Source organism: Drosophila ananassae, assembly GCF_017639315.1.
Source record: "Drosophila ananassae strain 14024-0371.13 chromosome 4 unlocalized genomic scaffold, ASM1763931v2 tig00000061, whole genome shotgun sequence".
Classification (NCBI taxonomy): Eukaryota; Metazoa; Arthropoda; class Insecta; order Diptera; family Drosophilidae; genus Drosophila; species Drosophila ananassae.
In genome coordinates, this window is record NW_025319038.1 from 1,056,943 (window position 1) to 1,075,545 (window position 18,603).

Below are 18,603 nucleotides of genomic sequence, written 5' to 3' on the forward strand. Positions count from 1 at the left end.
AAAGTTTGAAAAGTCTTTTTTTGTATTAAGATTTCCTTAACCAACTCAGCTGAGCTCTCTAATTTCCCTATGTCCCTAATTTTCTCTTCCAAGTCATTCTTCGTTAGTAGTTTCGCACTCGTCCTAGCAGAAGATAGGAGCCCGGCAAGGTTTCCGGCATCCTATTTATCAAGTGTTGTTGTGTCATTTTTAAGGGGTTTTTAATGAATGATTGTTAATGGGTCTAATGAGAGTTTATAAGTTGGATGTCAGATGATTTTTTCTTAATTTTTTTTCTTAAAAATCTAGCTTCAAATCTTTGTAAAGATTTTCTTTAAATTGGAAATTATGTTATTCATTTGTGAGTTTTGCTTCTCTTATAAGATATTAGTTTTAAATTTATATTTAACTTGCTTACACCAAAATCATTTCGACGTACTGACGTGACGATTTTTTTTACCGATCTGTACGAGATTCGGAACTTGAATCCTTTCCCGGTGTTGACCAGGTCTTAATATTCTTAATAATATTAATTATTAAGAATTTATTTTATTTTAATTTATTAAAAAAAAATAAAATTTATTTATTTTATTTTATTTTAATTTATTTTTCAACCAAATTTGAATTTACAGTTTAAACTGACAATTATGATTCTTATGATTAATAACTAAATGACTTACACCATCGCTGCCGCGATCGCTGTCGCTTATGTTGTTGCTGAAACTGAAGTCCATGTCTTTGCTCCTAATTGGCATATAAAACTGCACTGTATTATTGGTAGATGCACTTATCAATGTGTTTTATTGAGCTTACCAAATATTTTGGTTTTTTCTTTCTTTTGGCTTTCCCACGATCGCAAGCATAATCAATGCTTACTCAGCGTACGTGTCTTTAGATCCGTGTGAACTTCCGAACCGAAAGAAGTTAGAAACCGTGTGAACTTCTTTTTCTCTTTACCTCAAAGCGGACGGACGTGTTTTTTTTTGTGCGCACTGCGTTGTCATAAAATTTGCTTATTAGATTTGCATAAACAATCGGTGTTTATTTCTATTCACTAATAAAAAATAATAATAGTAAAATATTGCAATTCATAGATCCGTATCGCTTCGCGTGTGCAGTTATATATTTGGAGGTAAAATAATAATTTTATAAATTTTTCTTCTAAACATAGCCCTGCTCTTCTTCTGCATCTCTTACGGTGTTGCTTCTATTCTATTGCTCCTATTTCTCACTCAATGGAGATTCTTATCTCTATTCTTTGCATTTTACTAACTCGCACTAACTGCTCTCTTCAATCTCCCCCTTTCGTTTGCCTGGTACAGTGGTACAAGATTCATCAATATTATTAATAAATTAATTATTGAAATTTTAATAATTTTTAATAAATTAATTATTTAAAATCTTAATAACACAGGCCGACAATTTCCAACTTTTTTTTTTCCTCCACGCATAATTTTACCTGCTCCGTAACCTTTAGGCTCTTCTGAACCAAAGTCCAGAACAAATATAGGTTCTATCACCCACAGTTTCCGCGGTACACCTAAGAGAAGAAATCGATAAAATTTTACCATATATTTAATTATGTAGGCCGTGTAATGGCGATGACCATCATTGTTTCTAGTACATATAATTTTTGAAATGTATGTGTACCGACGAAAAAGAATAAATGGTATCTAGCAGTTACCATATCTTTGGAATACTTATGCAAAGTTGAAATCTCAGATTTTCTACATTAATTTTTGGTCTTCTTTGATTTTTCCCCAAAAATTTTTCTATGGAAGCTTTTTATTTTATTATTGAAATCAGGCTATCTACAACTTCTGTAAAGCTTTATGAAACAAGCTGAACCTTCAATAGATACGTTTTGAACAAAGAAACGTATATAGCCATGACTTTTTGAAAATATGAGATTAAAAACTCCAATTTAATTGAAGAAAATATTGTTTAACCACCTATAATAAATTCAATAAAATTATTTCGCGTTTTTCCTGAAACCCAAAATTAAAACATAGTATGATCTACTGATTTCAATAATAAAATAAAAAGCTTCCATAGAAAAATTTTTGGGGAAAAATCAAAGAAGACCAAAAATTAATGTAGAAAATCCGAGATTTCAACTTTGGATGAGTATTCCAAAGATATGGTAACTGCTAGATACCAGTTTTTAATTTTAGTTGGTACACATACATTTCAAAAATGATATGTACTAGAAACAATGATGGTCATCGCCATTACACGGCCTACATAATTCAATATATGGTAAAATTTGATCGATTTCTTCTCTTAGGTGTACCGCGGAAACTGTGGGTGATAGAACCTATGTTTGTTCTGGACTTTGATTAAGGGGAGCTTAAAGGTTATGGAGCAGGTGAAATTATGCGTGGAGATTTTTTGCTGTTGGCCTGTGTAATTATAGAATTTAAATTGGTCTGTGCATTGAAGTCTTGTAATAAGACAATCTCGTCTTCCCAGCCTACCATCCATTGCTGGCTCTGTAAAACCGTTTTACACGCTAAGTGTGCCGGGTTCACGGCCTCAGTTTCGGATGCAATCTCGCGTAGGTCTGGTCTCCACTTTTGCTGTGACGGTTGTCGTGCTGTTCAGGACGAAATGAGATCGTTCATGAGGCAGACTAAAAGCGGTTTCATGGAGTTTATTAGTGGTTTTCGAAAAATCAATGACCAACTCTGTGCGCTCGAGTCTCTAAAGCGTAAAAAATCCTCTTTTAGTGATGTGCTTATGGCGAATAATCTTCAGCCTGCTCAGCCGACAACTATGCAGCCGCTTATATCTCTGGCCACCCCAAGGGCCGGACCTGAGAAAAATTCGGCTTCCGAATATCTCAGGATTAATGACACGGTGCGACAGTGAAAAAACACTTGTGAAACGAGATAGTGTAGGTTGTTAATCTGGTCGAAGAGAACTCAAAAATATTTTTTTTTATATTTTTGGAACCCTCCAATTTTTATTTATTTAAAAAAAACCGTTTTTCGGGACTTTTTTGCGCTTAAAAATTCCTGATGGCGTTTTTTTCAAGCGATTTCAAAATTTTTGCTGTTTTTCAATAGTTAAATGTTGTAGCTTTTGAAAAAAAAAATATATCTTCGATTTTGTTGAACAAAAAGGTCAAAATTTTTACACCTGAAACTAAAGTTTTCGACTTTTATTCGTGTTTTTCGGATTTTAATGCCACTTTTTCGGTACAACTTACAAAAATTCGGCCATTTTTGATACATATCAATGTTGTCCATTCATTATGAATAAAAAGAGACAAATTTCATCAAAAAATTATGAAAATTGGTGAAGTTATAACGCTTTTCCTAAAAAGAGTTAATTCAACCTAGCGTGCGCTCCGGAGTACCTGTGTGTATAAGACAGGAATATGCTCTTCTTCTTATAGTGCTCCCATGGTTTTATTGACTTTTTTTGGGAAAAGCGTTATAACTTCAACAATTTTTATTATCTTTTAATGAAATTCATCTCGTTTTATTCAGTATTAATGAGACAATATTGACATAAATGACAGAATTTTTGTCAGAAGAAAGCAATATACTCTTATTTTTATACACATTGTTACTCCGGAGCGCTCGCTAGGTTGAGTTGACTTTTTTTGGGAAAAGCATTAAAACTTCACCAATTTTCATAATTTTTTTATGAAATTTGTCTCGTTTCATTCAGAATGAATGAGGCAACATTGATATGTATCAAAAATGGCCGAATTTTTGTAAGTTGTACCGAAAAACTGGCATCAAAATCCGAAAAACACGAATAAAAGTCGAAAACTTCAGTTTCAGGTGTAAAAATGTTGTCCTTTTTGTTCAACAAAATCGAAGATATATTTTTTTTTCAATAGCTACAACATTTAACTATTGAAAAATACCGAAAATTTTGAAATCGGTTGAAAAAAAACTCGTTCAGGAATTTTTAAGCGCAAAAAAGTCCCGAAAAACGGTTTTTTTTAAATAAATAAAAATTGGAGGGTTCCAAAAATATAAAAAAAATATTTTTGAGTTCTCTTCGACCAGATTAACAACCTACACTATCTCGTTTCCCAAGTGTATTTCGTTTTTTTTTTTTTGTCGCACAGTGTGATTAATAGGTTTGGGACTTTGGCTAAAATCTTATCTCCAAGATTTTATAAGGATCGGCCGACTATATCCTATAGCTGTCATATAAATGAACAATCGGAAATGGCACCTTTCTAATTTTAAAGATGCTTAAGTCTCTTTAAACATTTTATTTAGAAAATTTATTTGATGGTAAAATTCGCTCGATGATGAAACGAAAAGGATCGGCCAACTATATACGATCCGATATATGTATTATAAAATAAGCTGCTGACTAACATGCTTAGCGTTCCTTTTTTGTTCTCGTAGTTAAAAGTGTAAAAACGGCATTAGAGCCACAAGTGTTTATTACTCCTTAATGCCAAGGACATGCGCGAGAAATTTCTTAGTAATACAGAAATATTTCCTTCTAAAAGCTCTCTCTCTTATCTTCGGAATGCACGGGGTTGCAGAAAGCGTGTTTATCGAAAAAATATTGTGTAGAAAGTATTTTTATTTAAACATAATGAAATTAAAAAAATATATTTTACTAAATAATTCTAACCTTTCGGCTAAAAAATATATAAATGAATATAAATATTGAAAGAATTTTCTTTCTGTAAGAAAACTTTATTACCATCTTATAAAAAAAAGTCTTTACATATTAGATTTATCGGCTCAGGTTTTACGAAAATATTTAAGTTTAATGGCCATAATCTAAACGAATAACTATGGCCTGTTGTTTGACTCTATCGGATAACTCTATTTGTAGAATTAAACCACTAATACTTTTATTATTAAATTTAAACATATGCATTGAACAAATTAGTGCAACTTCATATCTTATTCCAAGTGGTAAGAACTTTTTATTATATTATATTATTTTATACTACAACATCAAATGATTAAATTTTTAAATATTCATTTTGATTTTTAGAATTGTCCAACATAGATCGACCCTTTTTTGACGATATAAGCCCAAGAAATGTTTCAGTTGTGGTCGACGAAATTGCGATACTAAGATGCCGTGTTAAAAACAAAGGGAATCGAACTGTAAGAAAACTACATAAAATAAAATTTATATACACTTTTCAATGAAAATTTGTGCATGACCAAGTGCAAAAAAAATTGTTTCCTCGTACACTTTGGATAAGTATGACAAAAATACTTAACATAAGCAAAACATATCTAAAGCTAGACTTATTTAAAGCTTAAACAAAAATTACACAGATAAGTTAGTAATCATCACCTCAGACTCCGAAATTAGCCTTTATGTCGGGCTTTCTTATAATGAATAATGAAAGTTGCTTAAATACTATTCATGGAAATGTATTATGAAACAAGAAAGGAAAGCTAACTTCGGGCGGAGCCGAAGGTGATATACCCTGGCAGTTATGTAGCAGTTAATATAATTATATATATATCGGATTTTGTATAGTTGGCCGATCCTTATGAGAATTGCACCATTAAATCAATTTTCTAATAAAAATGTTGGAAACAGCCCCAAGCTTCTAAATTCCGATCGATCAGTTGTATGGCAGCTATAGGATATAGTCCGCCGATCCTTATGAAATTGTATACATAAGATATCTTGGAAAGTCCCAACATGATAAACATCATAGTTATGTCATTTCCGATCAATCAGTTATATGGCAGCTATAGGATATAGTCGCCAGATCCCGTTTCGACTTATATGCTACCTGCAAAGAAAAGAAGGATGTGTGCAAAGTTTCAACTATATAGTTTCAAAACTAAGAGACTAGTTTGCCTAGAAACCGGCAGACAGACTGACGGATCGACGGACTTCTTTAAAAATTGGCCGATTTGTCTTAAATTTGTTTTCCAGATATATGTAAATTGGCCATAGAATAATTTGGGCTTTTTAAAAAAGATTCCTGAATAGGAGCTACTTGAAAAATATGCAATTTTTGGACTTTTGGAGCTTACGTACAGCAACCTTTCGTTCAACCGAGAGGGGCGCTGTAATATATATTTCGGGTCAAATTTCGGGGATATTTAAGTCAGTGGGGCGAGCTTAAAAAATCAATTTTTTTTTATATTAAAAATTGTTTTTTTTTTTATTTTATTCACAATAAGGTGATAAATTGAAAATACAAAGTAATTTTCAAGTAATTTTAAGTAGTTTTGTTTGTGCGCTGCGCATGCAGTCGTTAAACTTTTTGTTTTAAGGCGTTGTTCTCAAACCCGTGTTTTACAAACTTTACTCCATCGTGTCTTATAAAACCAAAATTCGCAACATTTTCTTCAAATTTCTACAATTTGTCAAATTTTTAGTGTATGTCAATTTTTATTCTAGTTATTTTAATGCATTTAGGTACCTAGATTAAAACTCCGCTTATTTTGTTTGTCTTAAATAATCTAATCACTCAGAATCGTGTTGAAAATTTTACCTTTTTTTTATGTGGGGGTTTTTATAATGGTGCAAACCGGGCTTCACGCAATATTTTTAGTTAAAAATTTACATTTATTTATTTTAATTATATTTTAATATATTATAAAAATTGGAATACATTATCTTTTTCCTGGCGGTAGGAAAAAAATCCTAAGTTAGGTTAGACGGCTGGCAGTTATCTCCTAGAGAGGCAACCACCACACTGAGACTGTATTTGGTCCCTTGTGATACCGTAGACCGGATCTAATTCCCCTTATTCGCAGAAAGAACTAATGGTCTAGCATTTTCCACAGTTGTATATATGTATTTCCACAGTTGTGAAGTTGTATATGTTTAGGTATTTTAGTACTTTTCTTATGGTTATCACCTCGGCGTGAAAGAAGCCGCCAAGTTATTCGGAGTATACTCCTCATTCTACTCTACTGTTTACTTTAAAGCCATCAGTGTAGAAGCTTAGTAGGTTCTCTGGGCCTGGGCCTTGGTTTTCCATTCCTCACTATTAGGAACAAGTGTCTGGAAGGGTGTTTGGGGATATTCCCTGGGAGAGCAGTAGTCTGTACTGTTGGGAATAAGTGGGTCGTTTAGTGCAATGAAGGAGTGGTACATATTAAAGAGGCTCCATTGATGGCTTTCCCTTATCCTGATTGCCGCTTCCTTCGCTTGCTCTATTCCAGCTAGTCCTGGGGTAGGTATGCTAAGTATGGCATTTAAAATTTCTTTCGGGGTGGATCGTAGTGCTTATGAATAGTGATGCTGCTGGCTGGATTTTTTCTAGCTTCTTAAGGACGTTCTTCTTTTTAAGCTGGTCACTATGTCAGTAGTCCATACAGTAGTCTGACTATGGTGGTTTAGATCCAGCTTACAATATAGGGAGACATACTCCACTTGAGTCCTATTGCTTTTTTGCAGGGCTATAAAAATAGCTCTATAAAAAGGGCTATAGCAGCATTCCAATTCAGCTTCATGTGCAGTATTACACCTATGTACTTGGCACTGTTGTCGAAGTAGAGCCTTTGGTTGTTTAGTCTTGGGGGGACGAGGGGCGGGATTTTTTATTTCCTGCTAAAAAAGACTAACTACGTTTTATTCGCATTTAGGCCATTTTTCCATTTGACTAGGGTTTGTAATTTCGCGCTCATAAGATCATAGACCGTCTGGGGGTATTTGCCTGTGAACCAAACTGCGATGTTATCCGCATATGAAACTATCTTACAGCGTTGCTCTGTCATCTTATATAGAATCGAGTCGACAGCTATTTTTCGTAGGAGAGGAGAGAGGACTCCCCCTGTGGTGTACCTCTGCTGACGGCCCTTGTTAGAGAAGATGTGCCTAGTAAGGACGTCACTGTTATGCAGGTTAGCAGCTGATCAATGAACCAGGTGGTCATCTAAATTAAGTCATAACGGCTCTGGTTATGGAACGCCCCTTCTATATCCAGAAATACATAGAAAGGCTACCAGGGTATATTCCTTTTAAGAAATGGCTCTCATTATTTTGGAAATGATCGCATGGAGGGCAGTCTCGGTGGATTTACACTTTTGTAGACATGGTGTGCGTTAGAAATTTGGGTGGGGCTCAGTGTGGATCTTAGGTGGAGGCCTATGACTCTTTCTAGCGTCTTAAGCAGGAAGGATAATAGACTGATTGGTTTGAAATCTTTTGGAGATGTGATAACTTGCCCACCTTGGGTATGAAGACATCCGCAATTGGAGCCACTGTTATGGAAGTTTGCTTAATGTAAGGGATCTCTTAAAAATAATTGAAAGTCTATTTGTAAGGTTTGAACTGTGTATTGCCCAGTGTCATAGTGTATAGCCCAATGTAGGGTTTTATGGATAGAATCCAGCTTAAAGTTTGTGGAAAGAGCACTTGTATTGGCTCCGTCCTTCAGGGGTGCAACCAGAAAAGTGAGTGCCTAGCAGAGTAGCTATAGATACCTTACTTGTACTGGTCTAGTAGCCTAGAGATGTGGCTGATTGGGATAGGATTTTCCTAAGCCTCGCAGCTTGGGTTGTATTTTCGATATCCGATATCCTCCATTGTGGTCTTTTTCTTTTATTTGGTTTTGTTCTTGGGCATGCCCTTCTGAGGGCATTTTTGCAGGCCTGAGTGAAAACTTGCATTAAACGGACTGGCAATCCGAATTTTTCTCAGACACTAAATAACTTTTGGCAGATTGGCAGTTAATTAAAAGAATACTTTCATTAAATCCCACCATTATATCACCAATTCAGATCGAACGTTCAAGCAAAATTTAAAATTTTTCGGCTATATATAGTGTCTTGCGTACGCTAAAGCATTCGGTTCGTCCTCTCGTGGACTGCCATCCACAAAATTATAAACATTTCCTTATTTCAACTTGTAATTTTGTTGGTGCGCTCTCTGGCCTTTTATTAGATAGGCCCATTTTGAGGTCGTTAGATCGGGAAAATCGGTACAATTAGAATTATGGGTTCCACTACAGTTGCTTCTTGATGGATTGCTTTTGTTGAAAAAAGTTTGCGCAATTTGACAGTTTGCGCATTAGACGGGTACTCGTGTGGTTCGTCAAGAGTAATTCTGTAGTGTACCAAGCATTTTAATTTGTAAGTGAACTAAGATTTTCTTTAAAACTGAATGAAATGATAATCTTAATGTAATATTTTGACAAGATATTACTATTTTGCTTTCGTATATAAACGAAGGTTGCTTCACAGTTTTGAAGATGACTTCGGCTCATAGTCCACAAGAATGGAAAATCGAATGTCAAATAGTTCTTCAAATTTTTCTTTCGCAGCCCAAAAGTGCATGCATACTTAGAATAAAGCACTGTCGAAACTTTAAGAAAAACAGACAAATGTTGATAACTAAATTATTACTATTTTAAGTCGTTTTGCTTCTGACTGCTTGGCCCAACCGTCAATACATCTTTCCATTCCTGACTGTACGGAAGATTGTATTTGCCTTTGCATTGTTGTTTACGCTAGACGCTGAGATGGGGCAGTCGATGCATAAATAAACAATTACACAATTACAATTAATTGTGTTTGTAATGCAAACAATCTTACAATTACATATTTTACAATTACAATAAATCGGTATCAAAATAAAAAATAAATTTGACCAAAAAATTATTGCTCCAAGCTTTTCTCACTATAAATTTTATTCTGTTTATATATTTGTATACTTCACTCACTGCAGCTATGCACTAGCTACCGTCTGCACTTTTCCTGCGTTCCTCTTAGATAAAATAGTGAAGGTTAGGTTAGGTTAGGTTAGGGCGGTGATGCAAGGGGGACATAGAAGACCCCCTCGCTTCCACTTGAGCCGCTAGGGCTCCTTGTGCTGCCGCTGGAGCAAGGGTTTCACCGAGAAAACTCCCTGCACTTTAGCCTGCAAGTAGCCAAGGGTATGCCTACAAGTTCTTTCTCCGGTAGGAGAGGGTTGGTAGTCCCTGCCCTAGCTAGTTCATCTGCAGTACAGTTTTCCTCGTGGTCCCTGTGACCGGGAACCCAAATGAGGTAGATGTCATGCTGTTCAGCCATCTCGTTGAGAGATCTGCGACAGTCATTGACTGTCCTGGAGTTGGATGAGAATCCGTCAAGTGCCTTGAGCGCTGCCTGACTATCTGAGAAGATACATATTGTACCCCGATTGCCCCTAAGAGCTGGGGATTCCAGTGCTTCCTTAATGGCTACTACCTCAGCCTGGAAAACACTACAGTGGTCGGGGAGTCTGAAGGACTCCTTTAGGCTCAGATGCTCACAAAAGTAACCGCCTCCCACCTGGCCGTTAAGTTTTGATCCATCTGTGTAGATATGAATGGAGCCCTCCGGTCCCGGTATCCGGGGATCCCATTCCTCCCTCGAGGGGATTAAGATTTTGTAGTTAGTGGTGGGTTGGTCGACGGGCACACAGTAATCCGTACCCCCCTTAGGCATGAAATGATGTAGGTCCAGTCTGGTATGACCGAAACTATTCTTGCTCCATAGATTTGCCTCTCGCAGTCTTATTGCGGCCAGAGTGGCTGTCTTTACCCCCATCAGTTCCACTGGTAGTAGGTCGAGGATAGTGTCTAGGGAATCACTAGGCGTAGTGCGTAGACTGCCTGTTATACAGACTTCCGCCATGCGCTGCGACTTCCTGAACTTTTCCCTGCATGTGGAGTTGAGCGGGCCACCAGACCACAACACCATAGAATAAGATTGGTCTGATGATCGCTGTGTATAACCATCTGACCATCTTGGGGGACATTCCCCATTTCAGGCCTACCGCCTTGCGGCAGGTATAGAGTGCTATTGCCGCTTTCTTAGTCCTGTCTAGTGTGATGCCTAGGTACTTCGCACTATCACTAAGAACTAGTGTTTCTCCTAGGAGCTTCGGAAGTCTTAGGTTAGGTATTTTGTACTTCCTGGTAAACAGCACGAGCTCTGTCTTGGACGGATTGACTCCCAGCCCGTTCCTTTGCGCCCAGGCCGACAGAACTTTGAGCTTCCCTGTCATTAGGTCGCATAGCGTCTGTGGGAATTTCCCTACGAAGGCAATAGCAACATCGTCCGCGTACGAAATGATCTTACAGCCGCCACCCTCTAAGGATCGCAGTAGGCTGTTAACCGCCACGTTCCAGAGTAGTGGTGAGAGTACACCTCCTTGCGGGGTGCCCCTCTTGACGTATCTTCGAATAGTCGAACCTCCAAGAGTAGCCTCGACACTCCTGTTAACCAGGATCTGCCGTATTAGGTGAGTTAGGTGAGTTGATTGATTGTCTATTCCTAGTCCCGTCAGTGCGTCGATTATTGAGCACGGCAAGATGCTGTTGAAGGCCCCTTCTATGTCTAGAAAAGCCACAAGTGCGTATTCCTTAAAGTTGATCGCTCATTCGGCGATCATAGTGATATCGTGCAGGACTGTTTCTGTTGATCGGCCCCTTTTGTAAGCATGCTGAGAGCATGAGATGTCATTCGGGTTAATGTTTAGTTGTAGATGGAGACTTAAGAGTCTTTCCATAGTCTTAAGTAGGAAGGAAGACAGACTTATAGGTCTGAAGTCCTTGGGGGTGCAGTGGGATGGTTTCCCCGCCTTGGGTATGAATGCAACCTTCGTGCACAGCCACGCCTTTGGTATCATACCAGTAGTGAAGACTGTGCTGAAGATTTTCTTAATCCGGCTTAAGGTTAATACCGGCTCTGGATAACTGAGCCGGTAGAATACCGTCCGGTCCCGGAGATTTGAAGGGTTTAAAACTGTCTATTGCCCATTTAAGATTTCTGTCACTAAGTAGGTAGTTGAGTTGGCCCTGTTGACCCTGGCTACGCATCACCTGGGTTGTTCCTTCCGATGAGCAACCCGGGAAGTGTGCGTTGATAAGGGTCTCCAGGGTTTCCAGGCTTGAGGTTGTCCAGCGCCCCTCCGTGTTCTTAACGTAGCCTGCGATGGGGGCGGTAGTAGAGAGAATCTTTCTTAGGCGGGCGGCCTCTGATGTCTCCTGGATGTTGGTGCAGAAATTCGCCCAGGCAACCCTCTTTGCCTTGCGCAATTCTTTGTTATATTGCCTAAGTTCAGCTTTATAGGCTTCCCACGCCTCGTCTGTGTTGGTACGGTGCGCGTGGTTGAAGGCCCTACGAGCATTTCTTTTGTAGGGGGCTAACGACGAGGTCCACCACGGAGGCTTCTTCGATCTGTTGCTACCTATTCTTTTCTTGGGGCAGGCCTTGTGGTAAGCTTTTGCGCTAGTCGCAGTAAGCTTATCTACCATGGCGTTAAGCCCCTCATAGGTTTCGATGGTCTCTGAAGGCGGTTCGCCTAAGGATCTATCTAGTAACTTTTTATAGAGCTCCCAGTTTGCCTTTCTAGGACTTCGAACTGCTTGCTTGGTGAAGTTTTTAAAATTTACTACTATCTCAATATAGCGATGGTGTGAAAATGAGTGTTTGTCAAGGACTCTCCAGCTGGTGATTGCATCAGCCAGGGAGTGCGAGAATAATGTGACATCAAGGACCTCCCTTCTGTTCTTGACGACGAAGGTGGGTTCTGAACCTCTGTTACCCACTAGAAGCTTAGAGTTGAGGATAAAATCGAAGATTGACTCACCCCTCTCGTTTGTGTCAGTGCTTCCCCACTGATTGTGATGAGCGTTGGCATCGCATCCTATTATTAGGTCGATTTCCTTCCTTTCGCTGTCCTCCACAAGCCGGCTGAGTAGCGAGTGCGAAGGAGGTCCTAAGTGGTCATGACCCATATATGCCGAGCATATTCTTAGATGGCCGCCTGGGCCCTCTATCGATGCGGCTACGTGATCTTCATTGCTGAAATTTGGTAGCAAGAAGGTATTAAGGCTTTTCTTTGCGAGTATGCATGCTCGCTGTTTATCTGTTACATCGGCTGTGTACAGCCTGAAGTCCGACGCCCCCAAACCGAGAATCCTGTCTTTGTGGATCCAGGGTTCTTGGATGAGGGCCACGTCAGCTCCACTCTCTGCAAGATGGAGCAGGAGGGCGGCGGAAGCCACCTTACTGTGATGGAGGTTTATCTGCAGGAATGTCAGGGACATCCTTTAGATTCTCCACCACAACCTCCGCCGCGGTGTCGGAGCCTAGCAAAGAGTCCTCCTCCATGCCGACGCCACCAAGAGCCCTCGCCAGGTCACTCTCCTCTGAGGTGTACCCTTGCAGAATGTCCTCCTCCACATCTGACATTCCTTCTGGGCGGACCTCTTCGGTCGGTTCCCCCGAGTCTAACTCTTGTGCGTCCATCTCCAAGTCGATGCCTCCAGGCTTACTCTTCGCATCCGACTTGTAGATCCTCACCGCAACGTTCTCGAACCCGTATTTGATACGGCTACCAGCACCCTCCAGGACCTTCGCAGTCTCCTCATTTAGAGTGAGGACAACCTGCCTTCTCAGTCCCACTGCTTCCTCCACCTTGGCGACTCTCCAGTCCGCCGTAGGGAGTGTGGGATTGCACATTTTGAGCATGGCCAGAATGGTGGCAGGGTCCACCGGCTTCTCTGTCAGCCATACGCGGGCCCTCGGTTTGCTGGGGATCTTGTCCCAGTCCACCGCCTCCAGACTGGTTCCTGGGTAAACCTCCCTAAGCGACGCAATCATTCGCTTGTAGAGGCTTACAGACCTCGCATCATGGCACGCTATCACCTTGATGCTACCCTGGTACCACCCTGCGTCCTCGCAGTCCGGTGGAGGTCCTCCGCTCTTGAGCATCTCCTCCATGAAGCGCCCATGCAGCTCGTTCACCACCTTCCGCCAAAGCTCTTTGGGGATCAGGCCATCCTTGGAGCCATTATCAACGACCCCAATGATGGTCCTGCCCTTAGTAACTTCGGCGAAGGATCTGTTACTTTGCTGTGTCTGCACCTTCTTCTTCTTAGCTAGGGGCGCTCCACCGTCGGTCGACCTCTGCCTTTTCGCACTTTGTGCACTCTCCTTGGCAGAGTCGCCTACTCCTGTCGGCTTCTTTGGGTCCAATCTGGCCCCCGCTCTTGCTGGCTGAAAGTCAGGCAGGATTTCCCTCGCCCACTTTATTATTTCAGCCTGATCGGGATTGGATTCCGCCGATGGGTCTGCCCTCATCAGGATGAAGGCCGCTCTCCTCCTATCCTTATAGAAGCCCTTCCGCTGCAGGGGGCCAGCAGTCGTCGGACCGGGGCCTTCCTTAGGGGTGCCGCCGGTGCGAGAGGAGCTCGATCCCGGGATCTGGCCCCCCACACCGTTCGGGGGTCCCATAGTGGGCCCCGTTTTGGGGGTCGGTGCCTTGGCATCTCCCCCTAAACCGGCGCCGCACGCCTCCGGATGTTGTCCCTCAGTGGGGAGCTTCGCCATCCCAGCATCTCTTTGGCCTCTATCTGCCTTGGAGATTGACGGATGCGTGATCCCATTTTCGGACCCACAAGTAGGCGGGAAGGGGTTCGTCCATCATGACATAGTCCGCTTGTCATGATAAGCCTGATTAAAACTGAGGGGTCTGCCGGTCCCCCAGAGTCCGCATATTGACGTCTGTTGGGACTTGTGCCAGCATCAAAAATCATAATTATTTCTATTTCTATTCTCTCAGTGTAAACAGCCGCAGCGGTTCACTAATTGCCCGTTATCAGCTGCTCCATATTCTTTGTTTCTCCCAGATTCGCATGCGCTTTGTTGTTCTTTTGTAGCGCATGCAGTTTGGGAGCTTTGGTGGAGCTTCTGCGCAAGCTCTTAGGTTTTGGCACTTGTATATTCGGTTTTGTTGGGATCGGCCGCTGCCGTTGTTTTGGGGTTAAATTGACCCAATAAAATTATTGAAATTGAATTGTGGATTCTTTATTAATTCGGTAGCTATCAAAACGCTGATAGCTCAACATTTGGTGACCCCGACGTGATCGCGCTCTAATTGATTTGTGATCATTAAAGTGCTTAAAGGAAACCTTGTAAAGGAAAACTTGTTGCTATTGTTTCCATTACATTGCACCTTGCACAAAAACAAATTACATAATGGAGTCTGGAGACTTATTTAGTGCCTCGGTTCCTGCAAGCAGGGAAAGGCTGTTGCGGCGAAGAGCAGAAGTTACCTACCAGGAGATGGAAGCCCTGCATAATAAGGTCAAGGCTGCAGTGCAGAAGGGAGATTTGACCATCATGGTACTGGAGCCGTTGGAAATTGCGTTGCGGAAGAAATTCACCACACTCCAGGATGAGTTAGAGCGATTGAGCTCTAGCGAAATTGGGAGCGAATTATTCTGGAAGTTCTCCCAGCTTGCCGCTGATGTGCGCGTTGATATTCAGGTGGGAATGGCAAGGTACTCCATGAGGGTGCCTGAACACTCCACTCGTCTCGACGGCACCACTGGTCCCATTGCTCCGTCGTTGACAAAACCAACCATCGAGGCTACGAAAGTGCATGGTGGTCTCTTGGTAAATCGTCGCTCATGCAGTCAGGAATCTTCGCTGGACCGCGACATCCAATCGGGTTTTCAGGATTTGAAATTGGAGCGAAACCTGAGCAACGATCATGATAGCCAGGACGGGTCCAATTGCGTCTCATCAGTGCCCCTGCTATCCACCGCTCCCCCCGTGGTCGCTATTTCCACATCGCATCTGGCAGTTGTCTGCGATGGATTTTCTAAAGCTGCTGTTCTTAATCCCGCATCTGGCCCGGGATTTGGTTTATTGCCACCGTTGCCGATTAAGTCAGCGCCCAGGTCTGACTCCAGTCTGGACTCTAGCCTGCACCCTTCCAATGGGGGGAGGTCGTCCGCATCGCTGCTGCCGCCGTCTGCAGCTGCCAAGGTGGCTGCTGCTCCAGCCGTGAAGGCTCCCGATCCTGCAATCGAAAGGTGCGCCTACGCGCAATTTCGGAAAGAAGTTTCCTTCCACTTTCGCCACTCTGTTGACGCTTGGCTCGAGCGCTCTCTGGATCTGGATGGACACGGCAGCCTGCAACTGAGAATTATGGACCTTGAGATCATCAGCAATATTATGTGATGAAGCTGTCCCATGCCCCTAAGGATTTTTTGTTGAAAGATGGAATTCAACGGGGGGAGGATGTTGGGACTTGTGCCAGCATCAAAAATCATAATTATTTCTATTTCTATTCTCTCAGTGTAAACAGCCGCAGCGGTTCACTAATTGCCCGTTATCAGCTGCTCCATATTCTTTGTTTCTCCCAGATTCGCATGCGCTTTGTTGTTCTTTTGTAGCGCATGCAGTTTGGGAGCTTTGGTGGAGCTTCTGCGCAAGCTCTTAGGTTTTGGCACTTGTATATTCGGTTTTGTTGGGATCGGCCGCTGCCGTTGTTTTGGGGTTAAATTGACCCAATAAAATTATTGAAATTGAATTGTGGATTCTTTATTAATTCGGTAGCTATCAAAACGCTGATAGCTCAACAACGTCCTTGCATCCCCCGGACATGCATCCCTCGGCATATGCTGTTCCACCTTGGATTGGGGTGATTTGAGGAAGGGAGTTTGCTTCTCCCCGCCCGACTACAATTCGCCAGCGTCCTCGGCAGAGACATGACCTTACCGGGACCTGTTACCAGTCGCCCTCACGTGGAGAGTATAGTCGCACTACCATCGGTGTACACAGTTACGGCACATGAGCTCATGCGTTTCTCCCCCTGTTGTACCCGTTGGCTGACGGCCAAAGGTTGTATTCTTATAAAAGGTTTTATTCTTATAAAATATTTTAAGCACCCTCTTAAACATGACTACCTTTAAATACATCTTGAATTTTGAGTTTTATGGGTGAAAGTTCAGGAACATGCATTTTTACTTAGTTAAAAAAAAATAACTATAAAGCATCTAATAAAATCGTTGTATGTTACTTGTTCTTACATACCACCTTCGTCCGACCCGCCAACATACTGGCAAAATTTGTCCGCTATTCGTTTGGTTTTTGATCGTCTGTCTGATGGTGGCCAGCTGATAGCTATGGGTGACTTTAATATCCCAGAACTTATGTGGTCAAATGTTGAAAATTCACCGTCTTTACAGCTTAACTCCCAGCACGACTTCCCTGCGGGCATGTTTGGCATGTCACTCGGGCAAATTAACCACGTTAGACATTCTTTAGTTCGGCTGTTGTACTTATGTTTCGTTTCTGATCCTGATGGAATTACTCTTTGCTCTTACTCTATACTCTTACTCTATGAAATTACACTTTCCAGAAGTTTGCCTCTTTTTAACCCTGAGGATCCGTATCATCCCACTCTTTAGGTTTTAATCGAAAACAATTGCTTAATTGACCTAAAGTCTACACTTAAATCTCATAAAGTTCGTTGTTTCCGTAAGGCTTACTTTAAGAAATTAAATAAGTTAATGTTGGATTTTGATTGGTCCGATCTACTGGCAAGCGCAAACATGTATCATTTCCACCTCTGCTTACGTTTGAGAACTCATATGCGAACATCGATCAGGAAATCACTCAGCTGAGCTCTCTAATGTCCCTATGTCCCTAATTTTCTCTTCCAAGTCATTCTTCGTTAGTAGTTTCGCACTCGTCCTAGCAGAAGATAGGAGCCCGGCAAGGTTTCCCGGCATCCTATTTATCAAGTGTTGTTGTGTCATTTTTAAGGGGTTTTTAATGAATGATTGGTAATGGGTCTAATGAGAGTTTATATGTTGGATGTCAGATGATTTTTTCTTAATTTTTTTTCTTAAAAATCTAGCTTCAAATCTTTGTAAAGATTTTCTTTAAATTGGAAATTATGTTATTCATTTGTGAGTGTTGCTTGAGGTTTTTTTAAAATTAAAAAGTTTCCTAATAAGGTTTTCCTTTTATCTTAATATGAGTTCGAATTATGAACTGTTAGGTGGCGTTTTAGGATAGAAGTTTCTTATACATTTTCTTTTTTTTTTCTTATAAGATATTAGTTTTAAATTTATATTTAACTTGCTTACACTAAAATCATTTCGGCGTACTGACGTGACGATTTTTTTTACCGATCTGTACGAGATTCGGAACTTGAATCCTTTCCCGGTGTTGACCAGGTCTTAATATTCTTAATAATATTAATTATTAAGAATTAATATTCTTATTAAAAAATATATAAATCTTTTTACGTTTTATTTTAATTTATTTTTCAACCAAATTTGAATTTACAGTTTAAACTGACAATTATGATTCTTATGATTAATAACTAAATGACTTACACCATCGCTGCCGCGATCGCTGTCGCTTATGTTGTTGCTGAAACTGAAGTCCATGTCTTTGCTCCTAATTGGCATATAAAACTGCACTGTATTATTGGTAGATGCACTTATCAATGTGTTTTATTGAGCTTACCAAATATTTTGGTTTTTTCTTTCTTTTGGCTTTCCCACGATTGCAAGCATAATCAATGCTTACTCAGCGTACGTGTCTTTAGATCCGTGTGAACTTCCGAACCGAAAGAAGTTAGAAACCGTGTGAACTTCTTTTTCTCTTTACCTCAAAGCGGACGGACGTGTTTTTTTTTGTGCGCACTGCGTTGTCATAAAATTTGCTTATTAGATTTGCATAAACAATCGGTGTTTATTTCTATTCACTAATAAAAAATAATAATAGTAAAATATTGCAATTCATAGATCCGTATCGCTTCGCGTGTGCAGTTATATATTTGGAGGTAAAATAATAATTTTATAAATTTTTCTTCTAAACATAGCCCTGCTCTGCTTCTTTATCTCTTACGGTGTTGCTTCTATCCTATTGCTTCTAC

The 18,603-nt window shown here is 40.6% G+C and overlaps 1 protein-coding gene across 5 annotated transcripts in view; it reads left to right on the forward strand.

Annotated features, from left to right (window-relative positions):
• Positions 1-4,440: 4,440 nt before the first annotated feature.
• LOC6504350 (zwei Ig domain protein zig-8) overlaps positions 4,441-18,603 on the forward strand; it is a 171,717-nt gene continuing 157,554 nt past the window's right edge. For 3 of the 5 annotated variants that reach the window (XM_014903925.3, XM_014903928.3, XM_044717769.1), the window contains exons 1-2: positions 4,441-4,880; positions 4,963-5,078. In XM_014903925.3, the coding sequence (XP_014759411.1) occupies positions 4,757-4,880; positions 4,963-5,078 (240 nt within the window). In that variant the 5' untranslated portion in view covers positions 4,441-4,756. The remainder of the gene's footprint in view (positions 4,881-4,962; positions 5,079-18,603) is intronic. The other 2 variants (XM_044717766.1, XM_044717767.1) reach the window with 2 other exon arrangements.